General features: G+C 36.8%; 1 protein-coding gene across 1 annotated transcript in view; it reads right to left on the bottom strand.

The window, feature by feature from the left end:
• The window catches only part of LOC111063758 (dmX-like protein 2), a 478,861-nt gene that overhangs the window by 341,182 nt on the left and 116,857 nt on the right, over positions 1-20,822 (bottom strand). Inside the window, exons 24-27 of the mRNA XM_039435348.1 lie at positions 19,045-19,190; positions 11,097-11,227; positions 9,645-9,794; positions 5,533-5,772 (exon numbers count right to left, since the gene is read on the bottom strand). Of these exons, the coding sequence (XP_039291282.1) occupies positions 5,533-5,772; positions 9,645-9,794; positions 11,097-11,227; positions 19,045-19,190 (667 nt within the window). The remainder of the gene's footprint in view (positions 1-5,532; positions 5,773-9,644; positions 9,795-11,096; positions 11,228-19,044; positions 19,191-20,822) is intronic.

Genomic DNA, 20,822 nt, shown 5'->3' with positions numbered 1-20,822 from the left:
TAAAGTCTAGAACTTGGCTGAATCCCGAGCTCGGAAACCGGCCCTTAAAATATAGACTGTCAACCGATATAGATATCTCAATAGAGATACCTCACAGACAAAAAAGTAGATATCTCAATAGAGATACCTCACAGACAATAAAGTAGATATCTCAATAGAGATACCTCACAGACAATAAAGTAGATATCTCACAATTCTCTGCGGGAATTTCTAGATGTGGCACAGAATGGGCTTGTGATAAACCTCCACTTCCTGGTACACTTAGAAAATTCTCGTCTTTATAGATAAAATCGTACTCCCTCCTGGACGGTGTGAGTGCTGCAAATTATCGCAAAAATTGTCGCAAAAAAGAAATAAAATAGATGGATTCACTGTTGAAATGTATAAAAAATCAAAAGGAATGAAAGCGAAAATTTGTAAAATCAAAAACAAAAAAATTCCAAACTATGGTCATAAAGAAAAGATAGCTCAAGAAGATATCTCATGATAAAGGACCGTTATGTTGCAAATGTGAGTGTTAACTGAAGCCGATAGTCCTAGCAGTTTGTAGATTTCATTCAAAGTTTGCAAGTTTTGTATCAAATTATTGTGTTGTGTATTAAGTTGAAATGATAATGTATCATATTGTGTTGATACTGTATCATTTATGATGATACACTTTGGTGAAGAACCGTTATGTTGCAAATGTGAGTGTTAACTGAAGCCGATAGTCCTAGTAGTTGTTTTTGGTGAAGCTATGTGACGCTGGTAGTCTCTCATACTGTGCCCTTCTTACACTCTTACACTCCCAACAACACACTAATAATAGACAGTGTATAGGGTGTCTATGTTGCAAATGTGAGTGTTAACTGAAGCCGATAGTCCTAGTAGTTGTTTTTGGTGAAGCTATGTGACGCTGGTAGTCTCTCATACTGTGCCCTTCTTACACTCTTACACTCCCAACAACACAATAATAATAGACAGTGTATATGGTATCTATGTTGCAAATGTGAGTGTTAACTGAAGCCGATAGTCCTAGTAGTTGTTTTTGGTGAAGCTATGTGACGCTGGTAGTCTCTCATACTGTGCCCTTCTACACTCTTACACTCCCAACAACACAATAATAATAGACAGTGTATATGGTATCTATGTTGCAAATGTGAGTGTTAACTGAAGCCGATAGTCCTAGTAGTTGTTTTTGGTGAAGCTATGTGACGCTGGTAGTCTCTCATACTGTGCCCTTCTTACACTCTTACACTCCCAACAACACACTAATAATAGACAGTAGTCGACAGTAATCGGAGAAGAAATTTGCAACATGATCGACCTATGCCATGGGATATCTTCTTATGCTGTTTTCTCTATCCTATGTTAAACTCAGAAAGTTCTCGTCTTTATAAATGAGTTCCTACTCTCCTTTAGACGGTGAAGTGCTGTAAATTATTGCAAAAATAGATAAAATAATTTACACAAAATAATAATATATATATATATATGAAATAAGAATTTAATGAAATGAATAGATGTAAGCATTGAAAAATTAGAGGATATTCATAAAAAAAGCAAAAATTGAGAACCAAATATATTCCAAAATGCTGAAAATTATTGAAGAAATTATACATAAGTTAAATAGAAGAACATTTTCAAAATCCAGAGCAGTTGTAATAAGTAGAGTTAATAATTTATTTTATTTTATTTCGATTTTTTCTTATAACATGCATGATAATACTGCTGTAAATTATACCAAATTCATGAATCATGCAAATGTAAAACTTAAATTCATGCTTCAATTTTATCATAGAAACTAGCCGTCAGGCTGGCTTCGCTTGCCATATCCGTCTAGCCAGGGGGCTCCGCCCCCTGGACCCCCGACTGGATCGTCCAAGAATGAGATCAGCGGGCTCGCTTCGCTCGCCTGCATTTTTCATTTGTAGGACGATCCAGTCGGGGATCCAGACTAAACGTCTGGCTAAACGGGTATGGCGAGCGAAGCGAGCCTGACGGCTATAGCTCTGATTGAAGTAGCAGTGCCCAATCAATTTTTCCGCGATAAATGCATTTCAATCTTCAACTTGGTGCCAACCTAACAAAGTCAACTCAACTTAATGCCAACCTGACAAAATTATTAATTTAGTTACCAGTTAACAACTGGTACTCTCTCTAGATTATAGTTCTATATTAAAATGGTATTGACATTTTTCAATTATAATTAAGAGAATAAGAAGAATATACATGCTAAAAGACGAACTTTAAACCCTTAAAAACCACCCTTAGAGTTAGAATATTGCCAAAAGATTTCTTAGTGCGCCTCTAATGGGCCAACTGAACATACCTACCAAATTTGAACGTTTTTGGTCCGGTAGATTTTTAGTTCTGCGAGTGAGTGAGTCAGTCAGTCAGTGAGTGAGTGCCATTTTGCTTTTATATAATATATATATATATATATATATATATATATATATTATATATATATATATATTATATAGATGAGAAAATAAAGATTATCATAAAAACTGTGACTACACCCCGTTTCGGGAAGCTAATTTTCTGACTCCAGCTGTTCAAAGTCTAGAACTAAATCCCGAGCTCGGGATCCGGCCCTGAATTAGCGGATGAATTCAGAAATATTTATTGAATGAAAAAAGACTAAGAAATTGTCAAAAAACCACTGATTTATTGATAATTAGAAAGACCGGTTTCGGTTATTACACCATTGCCAATCTCTGATAAACTTAAACTAAATACAAGAGCAGCAGAATTTATACTAGTAGGCGAGTACTGCTATTGGTCGAGGGCATGAACGCCTGCCATTGGCCCAGCTAGACAGTCTCCTCCCACTTAACGGTGTCACAAAATGGCGGCTTAAGCAACAGACTCGCCATGATAACAAAATTTACTTTCAGTACAAAATAACAACCAAGAAAACAAGTGTGAAAGATAATAAAACAAATATGTAAATGGAAAAACTATTGACTAATGTATGCTTATAATCTATATATATTATATAAAAGCGAAATGGCACTCACTCACTGACTGACTGACTGACTCACTCGCAGAACTAAAAATCTACCGGAAAAAAACGTTCAAATTTGGTAGGTATGTTCAGTTGGCCCTTTACAGGCGCACTAAGAAATTTTTTGGCAATATTTTAACTCTTATGGTGGTTTTTAAGGGTTTGAAGTTCGTCTTTTAGCATGTATATTCTTCTTATTCCAATCTCTTAATTATAATTCAAAAATGTCCATACCATATGTTAATATAGAACTATAATTTAGAGAGAGTAACTCTTCGAAACAGTTGTTAACTGGTAACTAAATTAATAATTTATTTGAATTTATTTTGATTTTTTCTTAGAACATGCATGATAATACTGCTGTAAATTATACCAAATTCATGAATCATGCAAATGTAAAACTTAAATTCATGCTTCAATTTTATCATAGAAACTAGCCGTCAGGCTCGCTTCGCTTGCCATATCCGTCTAGCCAGGGGGCTCCGCCCCCTGGACCCCCGACTGGATCGTCCAAGAATGAGATCAGCAGGCTCGCTTCGCTCGCCTGCATTTTTCATTTGTAGGACGATCCAGTCGGGGGTCCAGACTAAACGTCTGGCTAAACGGATATGGCGAGCGAAGCGAGCCTGACGACTATAGCTCTGATTGAAGTAGCAGTGCCCAATCAATTTTTCCGCGATAAATGCATTTCAATCTTCAACTTGGTGCCAACCTAACAAAGTCAACTCAACTTAATGCCAACCTGACAAAATTATTAATTTAGTTACCAGTTAACAACTGGTACTCTCTCTAGATTATAGTTCTATATCAACATATGGTATGGATATTTTTCAATTATAATTAAGAGAATAAGAAGAATATACATGCTAAAAGACGAACTTCAAACCCTTAAAAACCACCCTTAGAGTTGAAATATTGCCAAAAGATTTCTTAGTGCGCCTCTAAAGGGCCAACTGAACATACCAACCAAATTTGAACGTTTTTGGTCCGGTAGATTTTTAGTTCTGCGAGTGAGTGAGTCAGTCAGTCAATGAGTGAGTGCCATTTCGCTTTTATATATATATAGATGAGAAAATAAAGATTATCATAAAAACTGTGACTACACCCCGTTTCGGAAAGCTAATTTTCTGACTCCAACTGTTCAAAGTCTAGAACTAAATCCCGAGCTCGGGATCCGGCCCTGAATTAGCGGATGAATTCAGAAATATTTATTGAATGAAAAAAGACTAAGAAATTGTCAAAAAACCACTGATTTATTGATAATTAGAAAGACCGGTTTCGGTTATTACACCATTGCCAATCTCTGATAAACTTAAACTAAATACAAGAGCAGCAGAATTTATACTAGTAGGCGAGTACTGCTATTGGTCGAGGGCATGAACGCCTGCCATTGGCCCAGCTAGACAGTCTCCTCCCACTTAACGGTGTCACAAAATGGCGGCTTAAGCAACAGACTCGCCATGATAACAAAATTTACTTTCAGTACAAAATAACAACCAAGAAAACAAGTGTGAAAGATAATAAAACAAATATGTAAATGGAAAAACTATTGACTAATGTATGCTTATAATCTATATATATTATATAAAAGCGAAATGGCACTCACTCACTGACTGACTGACTGACTGACTGACTCACTCACTCGCAGAACTAAAAATCTACCGGAAAAAAACGTTCAAATTTGGTAGGTATGTTCAGTTGGCCCTTTAGAGGCGCACTAAGAAATTTTTTGGCAATATTTTAACTCTTATGGTGGTTTTTAAGGGTTTAAAGTTCGTCTTTTAGCATGTATATTCTTCTTATTCCAATCTCTTAATTATAATTCAAAAATGTCCATACCATATGTTAATATAGAACTATAATTTAGAGAGAGTAACTCTTCGAAACAGTTGTTAACTGGTAACTAAATTAATAATTTTGTCAGGTTGGCATTAAGTTGAGTTGACTTTGTTAGGTTGGCACCAAGTTGAGGATTGAAATGCATTTATCGCGGAAAAATTGATTGGGTACTGCTACTTCAATCAGAGCTATTGCTGGAAATATTATATTACTAGCCGTCAGGCTCGCTTCGCTCGCCATATCCGTTTAGCCAGACGTTTAGTCTGTACCCTTCGACTGGATCGTCCTAACATATGATAAAAATGTTCAAATGAAAAATGCAGGCGAGCGAAGCGAGCCTGCTGATCTCATTCTTGGACGATCCAGTCGGGGTTCCAGGGGGCGGAGCCCCCTGGCCAGACGGATATGGCGAGCGAAGCGAGCCTTACGGCTAGTCAATTATATTTCTACATTGTTAAAAAACGATGTGGTAACGTTGCGGAGGTAGAAAAGGATTTCGGCTAGTTTTATGATAAAACTAAATTCGTAGTGTTGTATTGGTTGAAATGAATCTGTTCATTTAAACTATACTGGGAATTTTCCTTAATTAGGTACTCTTGTTATTTGTAAAGCCTCTAGAATATTCAAAGATCTGCCTTTGTTATTAACATGCAGAAACTCAACATATTTTACAGAAACTGATGGGTGAACAAATGAATTACCTGCTCCAGATTTGACCAGATTATTGTCCTGCGAGTGATCCTGTGTGTTACGGCCGGGTACACGCGAATCAAGGATGTCTTCTGAGGAAATGGCCTTGATAAAGTTGGTCTGCAGCCTTTGTTTCTTGCTTATGTAACTCTGGTCGTACAGATAGCTGAGGTCTACACTTGGATCCACCTGGATACGGGGTAGATGGATGTTTTTCAAGTGGAGGGTGTCTTCTAGCACCCATTCTGAGCCTGCAAATAATAGATATTCAATTTGTTTAAATTCATTTTGTACTCAATATAAATAAATAAATAAATAATCATTTTATTTGTTCATGGACCAGCCATACAAATACAGAAATACAGTTAAATAGAGATACATGCACAATTATTCTATAATTCCAACAATAACCTCCAATAGAAATGAATTCTAAAGTAAAGTGTCAGTTCGTGAGAGAGCACGATTTCACTCTCTATGTCTGTTATAAATGTCTCCACTCCATGTGGATTATCAAACAATCAGGACTTATAGAATATTATTGCATAACTGAAAATTTATAACATGAAATATTGTATCAAGACATCAATGGAACAATTATAATTTAAATAAATACTTAAAGAACACAGCAATATCACAATTATAGATCGAACAATACTTCATAGCATATTACCAATATATGCTATATAATATAGTACTCAATATATGTACAATAATAATGCAATTATCTATCCTATTATATTAAGCGAGCAATTTCTGTTTATATTTTTACATTTTTATATCTGTATATCTGGTTACTTTTATATCTGGTTATTTATGTTCAACGGATCTCGAAAACGGCTTTCACAAAATTTGGAACATAGTAGGTTTACGATCAACTGATCAGTGAACGAACCGGATATGACGTATTTTTTTCTTATCAGTTAGACCAAAGACCTTGATGACGTATCAACGCACAATACCTATGCCTTCCCAATGCTAGCTCTTACTTGAAATTAAAGGTTCCATTGAGGTATTTTAGCGCGAGATATTATATAATATATATTTTTTGTAATATTATAGATCACAAAAATCTTCAAGATCTTTAGTATGTAATAATCTTCCAGGCTGTCCCCTTAATGGCCGATTTCAATTCCAAATAATCTAGCGCTGCATGTAAGTCTATGCATCGTTCAACGACAAAACAGTACTTCGTTCAGAGCCACGTTCACTCACCGATCAGTGGCTTTGAACTCAACCATTGATATTGGAAGAGCAGGCCAGCACTTAATATTCCTCTACCAAATTTAGAGTATTGTGTGATTATAATATAAAAATAAAAGATAGTTCGAATTGGATCTTTGCCTCACTCATTCAATGAATAAATTGATAAAATAAGTACACTCACCTCCAGTACTCTCACATTCATAAATAGCAACACAGAGGTTGACATAGCGAGAATCCGGATCTTTCCTTGAGGGGCGTGTAAATGATTTTCCATACTTGTAAGCGACTGCTATACGACCACTGTAAGCCGCACTTATATTCAGAGGTTGACCTGTAAAAAAAAACAAAAATTACAGTATTTATTTATTCAATTATTCTTATAAAAATTTGGTGTGGCGCACTCACACAACTTTCCTTGCCGTTATGAAAATTGATCACCTGACGCTAGTGTTCCCGCGCATCTCAAGTCTACTATTCAAAGATTAGAGCCAGCTGGTGACAGGGCAATAACGCTGGAGACACACGAGGTCTGCTATCTCTTCATAGTGAATCATTTAATAGAATCAACAGTTGCCAATAGTTTGCAATTGGATAATCACATTTACTCGAATTTCGAGTTTATTTTTGATTTTAGGTGAAAATGTTACTGAACATTAATTGTAGAGATTCTCATGCTCAATCTATTCCATTCGAAATTTTTTGTTTAAATTGTATCTTAAGCTTGATAATTAAGAATCTAAAATCAAACTTTGCATAGATGGGGCGGAACTCCTGAAATTTTTACAGATATGGGACTTGTGGCAGTTGATAGAGCTTATCGATGACTATTTCAGGTATAACTTTAATCAAAATCGTTGGAGCCGTTTTCGAGAAAATCGCGAAAACCCCTGTTTTTGACAACATTTTCGCCATTTTAGCCGCCATCTTGAATCGCATTTGATCGAAATTGTTCGTGTCGGATCCTTATATTAAGGACCTTAAGTTCCAAATTTCAAGTCATTCCGTTTATTGGGAGATGAGATATCGTGTACAAAGGCACACACACATACAGACCAATACCCAAAAACCACTGTTCTGGACTAAAGTGTATAAATCAAAATTCGGGGAAGAAACAGTTTCGGGCTGTGCCTGTTAGTCCTTCCCCAATCATTTCAAATAATTGTTTTCTGTTAACAATAGTTTGTAAATAAATAACGAGCGAAGCTCGATGCCCGATAATGAGAATAATTGAACTTTATAGTTTACTCCCTAAAGCCTGGGTTTCATTAGTAGAGTTAGTGGTAGAGTTCCCTGGGGAGGTATTGCATATCTTGTGAACTCTCCCAATGGATACGTTCATGGTAGAGTACTAGTTTTTAGTAGAGTAGAGTGGGATAGTACTCTACCACTTGTCTTCCCCCACCACCGCTTCTCACTCTACTCTACCACTACTATGCTAATGAAAACAGTCTCCAGCTAGTAGAGTAGAGTCGTGCCGCAGGCTATCAAGTTTAAGAAGTATTGTTATTTATTAAAAAGTGTTAATAAGTGTTAAAGTGTTAATAAAACAACAAAACCTACTCTAGAACATGGTACGCCATAGTGGAGTAGGTCAATTTCCACACAGAAAAAACTAAACAAGGTAGAGGACACATTATAAGAATTTTTGTAACTAACTATTGTATGTAATATTGTAATTATCTAATATTTTGTGTAATTGATGTTGTAGTTTTAGTTTTTTTTTGGAAAATAAACATTTATTTATTTATTATTAAAAAGTATTGACATTTTCAGGTTAGTTCTGTTCACTAGACAACACACTTTACCTACTATTCTCAATTGTAGTGAAAACAGTTACTCGACCAAGTAAGTAGAGTAGAGTTAGCTCGGTAGAGTTAGTATGCCAGTCACTCGACCACTAATTCTACTACAGATGGAATTATTCAAATGCTAATGAGTTAATATCTATTATATATTAATATTTCCCGGGCTGATAAATAATTTTTCCACAGTTACGTTGAAAAGTGGCCATTGCTGCACTGATTACAGAACGCAAAGAATCACTTTTCCGCTCTAGTGCGGGAAAAATTTTTCTGCACTCCAGATTTGCAACATGGCAACGCAAAATACTTAGTAGGTTATATGGAGCAACAGTGCAGCAAATCAAAATGAAGTTGGTAACAGTGACTGCTGTGGCTGCTATAGTGAGCAGAGGTGCAACCAAGCACAACGCGCTAATTATTATTCATTATATATTATAACCAAGGACAACGAGGACTTTAGGATTTAGGATTAAGGTTTTTATCAATAATAAAATTACACAGAAAAACATTTGATGCATTTCAGGCAATTTTACCCATAATTACCCACTTTTCATATTCAATGGTAACTGTAGGAAAAACTTAATGTGAAATACGTGCGCAAAGTTCCTCTGCTGCAGTGAACGAACCGGATATGACGTAAATTTTTCTTATCAGTTAGACCAAAGACCTTGATGACGTATCAACGCACAATACCTATGCCTTCCCAATGCTAGCTCTTACTTGAAATTAAAGGTTCCATTGAGGTATTTAGCGCGAGATATATATAATATTTTTTGTAATATTATAGATCACAAAAATCTTCAAGATCTTTAGTATGTAATAATCTTCCAAGCTGTCCCCTTAATGGCCGATTTCAATTCCAAATAATGTAGCGCTGCATGTGAGTCTATGCATCGTTCAACGACAAAACAGTACATCGTTCAGAGCCACGTTCACTCACCGATCAGTGGCTTTGAACTCAACCATTGATATTGGAAGAGCAAGACCAGGCCAGCACTTAATATTTCTCTACCAAATTTAGAGTACTGCGTGATTATAATATAAAAATAAAAGATAGTTCAAATTGGATCTTTGCCTCACTCATTCAATGAATAAATTGATAAAATAAGTACACTCACCTCCAGTACTCTCACATTCATAAATAGCAACACAGAGGTTGACATAGCGAGAATCCGGATCTTTCCTTGAGGGGCGTGTAAATGATTTTCCATACTTGTAAGCGACTGCTATACGACCACTGTAAGCCGCACTTATATTCAGAGGTTGACCTGTAAATAAAAACAAAAATTACAGTATTTATTCAATTATTCTTATAAAAATATTTGGATAGTGATGTGATGTAACTACATAGATCAGCGGTGTTTCAACAAATAATTATCGACTCTCTGAAAAGGACATAAAATAATTGACCGAGCGAAGTGAAGTCTAGAGGTGCGTACAGACTGTCGCTCTGCTCCGCAACCGAACGTCACTCCAGCAGAGCGATTGATGATCGACCGGCGAGCAACAGTGGTTCGACCGGGGAACGCGAGAAGATCCAACATCTTCCGTAACGTTCATGATGGGTGCATGGGTGGAGCGACTGTGGTTCGATGGAGGAACGAGGACGGTACGAGGGAGGAGCGTGCTCGGTGCGGGTTGGAAGCGCGAGTATGTGTACGCAGCTTAAGATTCAAGTCTACGGTTTTGCATTTCTCTTTATGTTTATTTGTTGTGCATTTACGGCGAAACGCGGTAATAGATTTTCACGAAATTTGGAACATAGTAGGTTTATGATATAAAGATTCGATTGCACTATGTCTCATCCTTGGGAAAACTCGCTGAACGACAATAAAAGGATAATTCATCCTTGGAAAACAGATGATAATTTCGTCGTCTCTCGATAACAGAAGATGTGTGTGCCTGTGTGGGAGAGAGACAGAATTATTTCCAGCTGTGTAATCATAGTCAATCAGCAAGAAATTTTATCTAGCTAGACAATTTAATCGATTTGATCAACATAATCTTATTTGTTGACATGACATGATAATCCTCCTAAACTAGAGTATATCATAATTTTAAAATTTGATCATTATTTGACAATTTCAAGTGATTAGTGAGTGTTATTTTGTTATTCAATTTGGTTTGTATATAATCTAAATTATAAATTTTTGTTTTCAAATGTTTGAACAGAAAATTGAACCTGAATTCAAGTGTATGGAACATAACCTACTTTCTGGACTACTTATAGTGTATAAATCAAAATTCGGGAAAGAAACAGTTTTGGGCTGTGCCTGTTAGTACTTCCCCAATAATTTTAAAGAATTGTGTTCGGTTTATCAAAAGTCAATTAATAAATAACGAGCAAAGCTCGATGCCCCGATATATTGTTATTATTGATTATCGAATCTCTGAAAAGGACATAAAATAATATCCTTTCCCATCAGCAGACGACCAAGATGTGTTGGAATAGAGCTGTTGGAAATTATATCTCAAAAATGTTTCTCTAAAAGAAATCAGAGACAAATGGATTCAGATTTCTTTATTCATGTGTTTAACAAAACAAAATGTATGAGAGAGAGATAGAATACCTTGTATTTCGATGATAGATTCTCTGTCCTTTCTTAGCATGTCCCATTCGGCCCAACGGTAGCTGAAATTGCATCCTCCTTTACTAGTGCCCTCTTCGTCTTCTTTCTTGGTCACAATGCATTTCCAGAACCTGCAAAAAATCAACAATTAATTTCTTCATCATTCAAATAATTTCCTTAAAATCAAATTCATTTTTCATTTTTTTAAAATGGTAGCTGAAAATAGATATATCCTTTACTATTTCCATCCTCGTCCCCCTTCTTTGTCACAATACATTTCCAAAACATGCCAAAATATTTTTTTTTAATAAATATTTTTTCACTTTTGAACAACTAAATTACAACATAGCAGTCAGGTATTTATAAATAAAATTAGTAGTTCAAAAGTGATTATTAACAAGCAGTTCGTAATGGAAAGAAACATTGAAGAGAAATATTTTTTATGACTAGTAGTTCTGTGAACAGTAGATCTCGCGCTCAGTAAGTTACATTGACCTGTTGTTATGTTTTCTCAAAAATTAATAAATAATTTATCAATTTTAATGTCTAGGAGAAATCCTAAATAAATATAGAGCTTTCTGACGTGTCGTCCCGGAATGTGAGTGTGAGCGCTGTTATCAGGTCTGGCTGCAACTGTCTACAACGTTGATGGAAAGATACATTTTCAACATGTTCGATGTTTTTGAACGGGTAGTATTATAGTCCACTAACAGCTGATTATCTTCTTCTTCTATATATATATATAAGCGAAATGGCACTCACTCACTGACTGACTGACTCACTGACTGACTCACTCACTCGCAGAACTAAAAATCTACCGGACCAAAAACGTTCAAATTTGGTAGATACGTTCAGTTGGCCCTTTAGAGGCGCACTAAGAATCTTTTGGCAATATTTCAACTCTAAGGGTGGTTTTTAAGGGTTCAAAGTTCGTCTTTTAGCATGTATATTCTTCTTATTCTCTCAATTTATTATAATTGAAAAATGTCCATACCATATGTTAATATAGAACTATAATCTAGAGAGAGAACCTCTTCGAAACAGTTGTTAACTGGTAACTAAATTAATAATTTTGTCAGGTTGGCATTAAGTTGAGTTGACTTTGTTAGGTTGGCACCAAGTTGAAGATTGAAATGCATTTATCGCGGAAAAAATGATTGGGCACTGCTACTTCAATCAGAGCTATTCCTGGGAATATTATATTACTAGCCGTCAGGCTCGCTTCGCTTGCCATATCCGTTTAGCCAGACTGGATTGTCCTAACATATGATAAAAGTGCTCAAATGAAAAATGCAGGCGAGCGAAGCGAGCCTGCTGATCTCATTCTTGGACGATCCAGTCGGGGGTCCAGGGGGCGGAGCCCCCTGGCTAGATTGATTGATTGATTGATTGATTGAGTACTTTATTTATGTAGATTACAATATATACTGGCTTATACACTTATATACAATAGCTTACAATACAGCAAAATATAGATGAATTTACATAATATAGACTAAGAAAATAATTATTGAAAGTATATGATATGAAAAAGTAATTTGTAATATAATAACTATAGATTGTATAATAACTATATGAAAAAGTAATTTGTAATATAATAACTATAGATAATATATTGTTATGCATCTACATAAATTGGCGGAGCTTTGGACATATCAATGTCCATTCTTTGGGAAGAATATTAAAAATATCCTCCCCACTAACTCTCTACCAAAACGTTAATTTCGTTATTTAAACTAAGGATTATTTATTAATGGAAATATTGTAAAAGTTTAATCAATATGAATATTAAAGAGAAAAAAAAACAGAAAATTGATAGAGTAAAATAATTATATAGGTAGATAAGATCAAATAATTGATTAATAAATGAAGTAGGCTGAAAGTAGATCAGGGTTATCAACTTTCAGTAATATACAGCATTATGCAGTGGATAATTGAAATAACATGAGTTTATATAATATATATATATATACAATTCGTTCTATAACATGGTTTAAAGGTTTGTATTTGTGGGATGGGTGGGGGATGGATGTCATGTGATCGTTCTAGGGCCGGACAGTTTCAGTCATTTGTTCCAAAAGATGTTTTTTTAAAGTTAGGATGAAGCTCGCTCGGCTCTCGATGGACCTGATAGAAACAGGAAGTGCATTCCATGCACGACAGGCACTGACTAAGAAGGATTTTGTGAAAATAGTAGTTCGATGATTGGGTATCCTTAATGTACTTTCTCCGGTCTAGTATGTGAAGCATCTATCCTCCTACCTTCAGAGACAAATTTGAAATCATCTTTAAAATAGTTCGGATTACCGTATATCAAGATATCTCTAACAAGCTTGACTATTCGAAAAAGCCTCTGATCGGGAAGCTTTAATGTTGAACTAGCAATGTGGCTGGGGTGATATGATCATGGCGTTGGAGAGAGTAGACGAAACGTAGACAATAATTTTGGCAACGCTGTAGTTTATCATTCAGAGTGACTTGCATATCGTAAGAACAGAATTACAATACATTAAATGTGGGAAGATGAGAGATTGAACCAATAATAATTTAATGTTTCTAGGGAGGATATCGTGCATTTTCTTCAATGCATGCATGGCTGAGAATACCTTTTTACAAGTTTTGTTCACTTGTTCTGACCAGTCAAGAGTATTATTCATAATAATGCCTAAATTTTTAACTGAGCTACAGTAAGGAATGTCATTACCGTCTACACTAATTTTGTGAATCGATTCAAGGTCAATATTGTTTATAAGACGAGAATATCCAATTATAATGGGTTGGGTTTTGATGGGATTAAGCTTAAGGCCATTTTTCTTTGTCCATTCCACTATCGAATTGATATCCTGATTCATTATTCCAACTGTTTCATTAATTTTGTTATGGGACAGCTTAAATAGATTTGAAGGTCGTCTGCATAAGTATGGAAACTGGAGAATTTGATAATGGAAGAAAGGTCATTAGCATACAAAGTGAAGAGGAGAGGGCCTAAAATTGAACCTTGTGGTACTCCATGCATAACGTTTTTCCAAGTTGACTTTTTGTCACCGACAGATACACATTGTTTCCTACCTAATAGATAGGATTTAAACCAAACTAACGAGTTGTGACTGAAACCAAGAATAGCCAACTTATTCAGAAGGACTGTATGATCAACAGTATCGAATGCTTTAGAAAAATCAAATAGGGTGAGGATGGTGCATTTTCTTTGGTCCATAGCTAACCTTATATCATCAGTGACACGAAGCAGAGCTGTCTCAGTTGAATGGAATTTTCTAAAGCCTGATTGAAAGTTATGAAGCTTACTATTGTTGTCTAGAAATTTTACAACTTGAGCATGAATGAGTCTTTCTAGCACTTTGGACAATGCAGGTAAAATACTGATTGGTCTAAAATCCTCAACTTTATTGGGTGATGGAACTTTATTTAGAGGGCGAACCAGAGCAAACTTCCAGTTTTCAGGGAAAATGCCTTCTTCAAGTGACTTGTTGAAAATGTATGTAATGGTTGGTAAAACAGCAAATAACATCTTCTTGATAAATTTAATAGGAATTTTGTCTACACCCATAGCATTACTATGAATACGTTGAATTGCTCTGAAAGTGTCTTCTTCTGAGATTGGATGGAAATGAAATTGATCAGTGATCGGTAAATCTAAGTTTGTAACCTGCTCTTCAAGATCATCAATGTGATTAGCAATGACAACTTCGTCGCGTTGGTTAGAGTGAGAAACGAAATGGTCATTTATATTATTCAATGGTAAGTCAATTTGTGGATTCGATTTCTCTTTGCCAAGCCCGAATTCTTTTATTCCCTGCCAAAGTGATTTAGAGTCTTGTCTATGTTTGTCATAAATGAATTCAAGTACCTAATCTTTGAGTTCCGTAATTCCTGTTTAACCCTATTTCTAAGGCTCCTATACTCTATCAAACTGTCCAAGTCAAATGTCTTTTTAAATTTTCTATGTGCTTTGTCTCTACGTCCCATCATCTTAAGTATGTCTTCAGTCATCCACGGTACTCGTCGTTTTCTATTAATCCTCCTTGTCACATAAGGTGCATGTTTGTCATACAAAGTCAAAGTCCAATTCTCGAAAGTCTTGACCATGTCATCAACTGAGGGTAATGCTTCAATTTGATGCCATGGAGTCTGAGCCACATCAGTCAGGAAGGCGGCTTCATCAAAGTTTTTGAAGTCTCTATAAGTGATATTTTCTGTTCTGGCTTGGGTATCTTATGGGAAAGTACACAGTAGATCAAATCATGTCTAGAAATAGCTGGGACTGAGATTTGGCCTGCTTGAACAACCTCATTGGGATCACTAACAATGAGAAGGTCAATGAGTGTGTCTGATTCATTAGTATGATGAGTTGGATCGAGAGGTAAAATAGTCATGTTTAGGCATTGGAAAATTGTAGTCAGTTGAAAGTAGTCAAAGTTACGATTTGTCATGTTCAAGTCGGTGTTCATATCCCCCATAACTAGTATACGGTTATAGCAAGGCATCTGTGAAATGACCTATTTTTGGTGGGCGATAACAGATACCAACGAGTAATTTATCAGTACTAGATAAGGATAATTCAAGTAGCATAAACTCTGGTCTGGAACAATACTCTTGTTTAGATGTGATTAAAACTTTTGTTTTGATACCTTCTTTCACATAAATTGCTACACCCCCACAAGCTTTATTTAATCTATCATTCCGGAAAAGATTATATCCAGGCAATGCAACAAAATTTGATGAAATACTAGGCTTCAAAAATGATTCCGTAATTCCTGTTTAACCCTATTTCTAAGGCTCCTATACTCTATCAAACTGTCCAAGTCAAATGTCTTTTTAAATTTCTATGTGCTTTGTCTCTACGTCCCATCATCTTAAGTATGTCTTCAGTCATCCACGGTACTCGTCGTTTTCTATTAATCCTCCTTGTCACATAAGGTGCATGTTTGTCATACAAAGTCAAAGTCCAATTCTCGAAAGTCTTGACCATGTCATCAACTGAGGGTAATGCTTCAATTTGATGCCATGGAGTCTGAGCCACATCAGTCAGGAAGGCGGCTTCATCAAAGTTTTTGAAGTCTCTATAAGTGATATTTTCTGTTCTGGCTTGGGTATCTTATGGGAAAGTACACAGTAGATCAAATCATGTCTAGAAATAGCTGGGACTGAGATTTGGCCTGCTTGAACAACCTCATTGGGATCACTAACAATGAGAAGGTCAATGAGTGTGTCTGATTCATTAGTATGATGAGTTGGATCGAGAGGTAAAATAGTCATGTTTAGGCATTGGAAAATTGTAGTCAGTTGAAAGTAGTCAAAGTTACGATTTGTCATGTTCAAGTCGGTGTTCATATCCCCCATAACTAGTATACGGTTATAGCAAGGCATAAGAGAAGCAAGGCACTTTCGAAATCTGTGAAATGACCTATTTTGGTGGGCGATAACAGATACCAACGAGTAATTTATCAGTACTAGATAAGGATAATTCAAGTAGCATAAACTCTGGTCTGGAACAATACTCTTGTTTAGATGTGATTAAAACTTTTGTTTTGATACCTTCTTTCACATAAATTGCTACACCCCCACAAGCTTTATTTAATCTATCATTCCGGAAAAGATTATATCCAGGCAATGCAACAAAATTGATGAAATACTAGGCTTCAAAAATGATTCGGAAATTCCGATTATATTGAAGTCCTGAAAATAATCCTAGACGGATATGGCGAGCGAAGCGAGCCTGACGGCTAGTGATGAATGATTTTACTCTAATATTGGCGTATGAAGGAGGCTCCTTTTTCCTTTTATATTATCCTTGAATTGCAAAATTTCAATATTTCAACTCTAAGGGTGGTTTTTAAGGGTTCAAAGTTCGTCTTTTAGCATGTATATTCTTCTTATTCTCTCAATTTATTATAATTGAAAAATGTCCATACCATATGTTAATATAGAACTATAATCTAGAGAGAGAACCTCTTCGAAACAGTTGTTAACTGGTAACTAAATTAATAATTTTGTCAGGTTGGCATTAAGTTGAGTTGACTTTGTTAGGTTGGCACCAAGTTGAAGATTGAAATGCATTTATCGCGGAAAAAGTGATTGGGCACTGCTACTTCAATCAGAGCTATTCCTGGGAATATTATATTACTAGCCGTCAGGCTCGCTTCGCTTGCCATATCCGTTTAGCCAGACTGGATTGTCCTAACATATGATAAAAATGCTCAAATGAAAAATGCAGGCGAGCGAAGCGAGCCTGCTGATCTCATTCTTGGACGATTCAGTCGGGGGTCCAGGGGGCGGAGCCCCCTGGCTAGACGGATATGGCGAGCGAAGCGAGCCTGACGGCTAGTGATGAATGATTTTATAGTCTGATTTTTACTCTAATATTGGCGTATGAAGGAGGCTCCTTTTTCCTTTTATATTATCCTTGAATTGCAAAATTTTCAAAAACCTTGTATATACGTTGACGCGTAATTAAAAAAGGAACACACCTGTCAAATTTCATGAAAATCTATTACCGCGTTTCGCCGTAAATGCGCAATATATAAACATTTAAACATTAAGAGAAATGCCAAACCGTCAACTTGAATCTTAGACCTCACTTCGCTCAGTCAATGAATAATCCTACAATAATTTGTTTCTCTAACGTCGAGTGCTACCATTCAAAAATGAAGATCCATTTAAAATTAGTTATGAATTACCATTCAAAAATTAATATTGATAAATTTCCTACAACTATATTTCTGTGATGTACCAAATAGTTTTCGAGAGATCAGCTATTGAAAGTGAGAGAGAGAGAGCGAGAGAACAATTTTGCTCTCTGTTGCGTTCCTATGGTTTTGCAAATGGATAGCATAGATAAAGGATAGTATGAGAAGACATCCCATGGTATAGATATTTAATGATGCGAATTTCACCTCCGATTACTGTCGGCTACTGTCTATTATTAGTGTGTTGTTGGGAGTGTAAGAGTGTAAGAAGGGCACAGTATGAGAGACTACCAGCGTCACATAGCTTCACCAAAAACAACTACTAGGACTATCGGCTTCAGTTAACACTCACATTTGCAACATAGACACCCTATACATGTCTATTATTAGTGTGTTGTTGGGAGTGTAAGAGTGTAAGAAGGGCACAGTATGAGAGACTACCAGCGTCACATAGCTTCACCAAAAACAACTACTAGGACTATCGGTTTCAGTTAACACTCACATTTGCAACATAGACACCCTATACACTGTCTATTATTAGTGTGTTGTTGGGAGTGTAAGAGTGTAAGAAGGGCACAGTATGAGAGACTACCAGCGTCACATAGCTTCACAAAAAAACAACTACTAGGACTATCGGCTTCAGTTAACACTCACATTTGCAACATAGACACCCTATACACTGTCTATTATTAGTGTGTTGTTGGGAGTGTAAGAGTGTAAGAAGGGCACAGTATGAGAGACTACCAGCGTCACATAGCTTCACCAAAAACAACTACTAGGACTATCGGCTTCAGTTAACACTCACATTTGCAACATAGACACCCTATACACTGTCTATTATTAGTGTGTTGTTGGGAGTGTAAGAGTGTAAGAAGGGCACAGTATGAGAGACTACCAGCGTCACATAGCTTCACCAAAAACAACTACTAGGACTATCGGCTTCAGTTCACACTCACATTTGCAACATAACGGTCCTTTACCAGGGCATATCACCCTGAATACAATACAATACAATACAAATAAATTTTATTCCCATTAACATACAAATAAACAATCTAATCAATAAAAAGTACATTGAATGATACAGTATCAACACAATATGATACAGTATCATCTCAACTTGATACACAACAGCATAATTTGATACAGACCTTGCAAACTTTGAATGAATTCTACAAACCGTGGAATATTTTCTTATGCTATCTCTTCTCTATAAGTCAGCCGGGACCGACAGTTGCACATACCTGACAGTGCTATCCGAGCAGACTGTGACAATGATGTAGGGCGCAAAACAGGCCGGATATATGGACGCCGAACTAAGATGGCCGCCGGCAGGACTGGCATGTATTACGTCCACTCCATCTGGCAGGGGTAGCTCTTGTGTGCACACCTGAAATTTATCAAAAATATATCAAAAACCTATTGCATTTTAATGCTTTAGTCTTTATCACTCTTAAACAGGCTGCATCATTACCATCTAAGCTGTTTCAGAAGGAAACTTGAATATAGGCTTCTGAAGCCCCCTGTGGGTTGGGGGAGCTTTGAGTCGATCATCGTACTCAATAATGTGTTGAAACCCAGAATTCACCCAGAATTGCTTGTCGTAGGAGGCGACTAAAATGGACCTCAAGGCAACTCCAGAAGTTGCCTTGCCTCCAAACCCACGGGTTCTGCCGCATCAGGGCAGTTTCGGAGGGGCAAAAGGAAAACCCAAGAGACCAGAGATGGGTGAACTCCAGGCTCAAATGTGGGTCGAGGCTGAGTCGAGGGTGTCCGGGCGCTGGGCGCCCTAGAGGCAGTTTGGCGTCCACTCTCTCAGCGGAACCTGAGCTACATAAAGACCAGGAGTGGAACTCACGTAGGTCACGAGACCAAAACTCACCACTGCTCAGAGAAGGGCGGCCATTCAGGCAAAACTTCCTGGGAGAGGTGAGGCTTCTGACCCTGCAGAGTTTCGGAGGGGCAAAAAGAAAAACCCAAGAGACCAGAGATGGATGAAACTGCAGCAGGCACAAATGTAGGTCAAGAGGCTGAGTCAAGGGTGGCCGGGCGCCCTAGAGGCAACTTGGCCGCCCCTTTCTCAGCGGTAGGACCTTCAAAGTAGGCCAGGAGTGGAACTCACGTAGGTCACGAGGACTAATCAGTCTGAAGAGACTGCCAAGCATATCACACTGGATTGCGACAAGCATCCAGGTGATGAATGGGATGTTAGTATAGGGAAAAACTCCTGGTTCTTGTAAAGGACACAGGTATTGGTTTGCCTAACTAACATACTACTTGGGAACACAATAAGCTTCGGTTGACGTGTGGGGTTCTTTGAACATTTGGACCCTTGAATCCGTCCCTTCAAAAACAATAAACAATAGGCTTCTGAATAATCCCTTTGAATACTGTGGAAACTGACTCCACCTAAGCGTCCTTTTGTGTCTAAATTTGATATAAAGGAACAAACTCGCCGGCTTTCAAAATTTTTTGCCCCTGGATATGTTGATGTCGGCAGAGCATAAGGATCAGATTTATCTTCCAGTTTATCAGCACGCTCGAACTAATTCGCGTTTATTAATTTTTCCTACAGTTACGTTGAAAAGTGGCCATTGCTGCACTGATTACAGAACGCAAAGAATCACTTTTCCGCTCTAGTGCGGGAAAATTTTTTCTGCACTCCAGATTTGCAACATGGCAACGCAAAATACTTAGTAGGTTATATGGAGCAACAGTGCAGCAAAATCAAAATGAAGTTGGTAACAGTGACTGCTGTGGCTGCTATAGTGAGCAGAGGTGCAACCAAGCACAACGCGCTAATTATTATTCATTATAATATATAATAACCAAGGACAACGAGGACTTTAGGATTTTAGGATTAAGGTTTTTATCAATAATTAAATTACACAGAAAAACATTTGATGCATTTCAGGCAATTTTACCCATAATTACCCACTTTTCATATTCAATGGTAACTGTAGGAAAAACTTAATGTGAAATACGTGCGCAAAGTTCCTCTGCTGCACTCAAGAAACCATTC

Source organism: Nilaparvata lugens, chromosome 9 (assembly GCF_014356525.2).
Source record: "Nilaparvata lugens isolate BPH chromosome 9, ASM1435652v1, whole genome shotgun sequence".
Classification (NCBI taxonomy): Eukaryota; Metazoa; Arthropoda; class Insecta; order Hemiptera; family Delphacidae; genus Nilaparvata; species Nilaparvata lugens.
The sequence above is the reverse complement of the archived record's forward strand: the minus strand, read 5'-3'. Positions and strand labels throughout refer to the sequence as shown.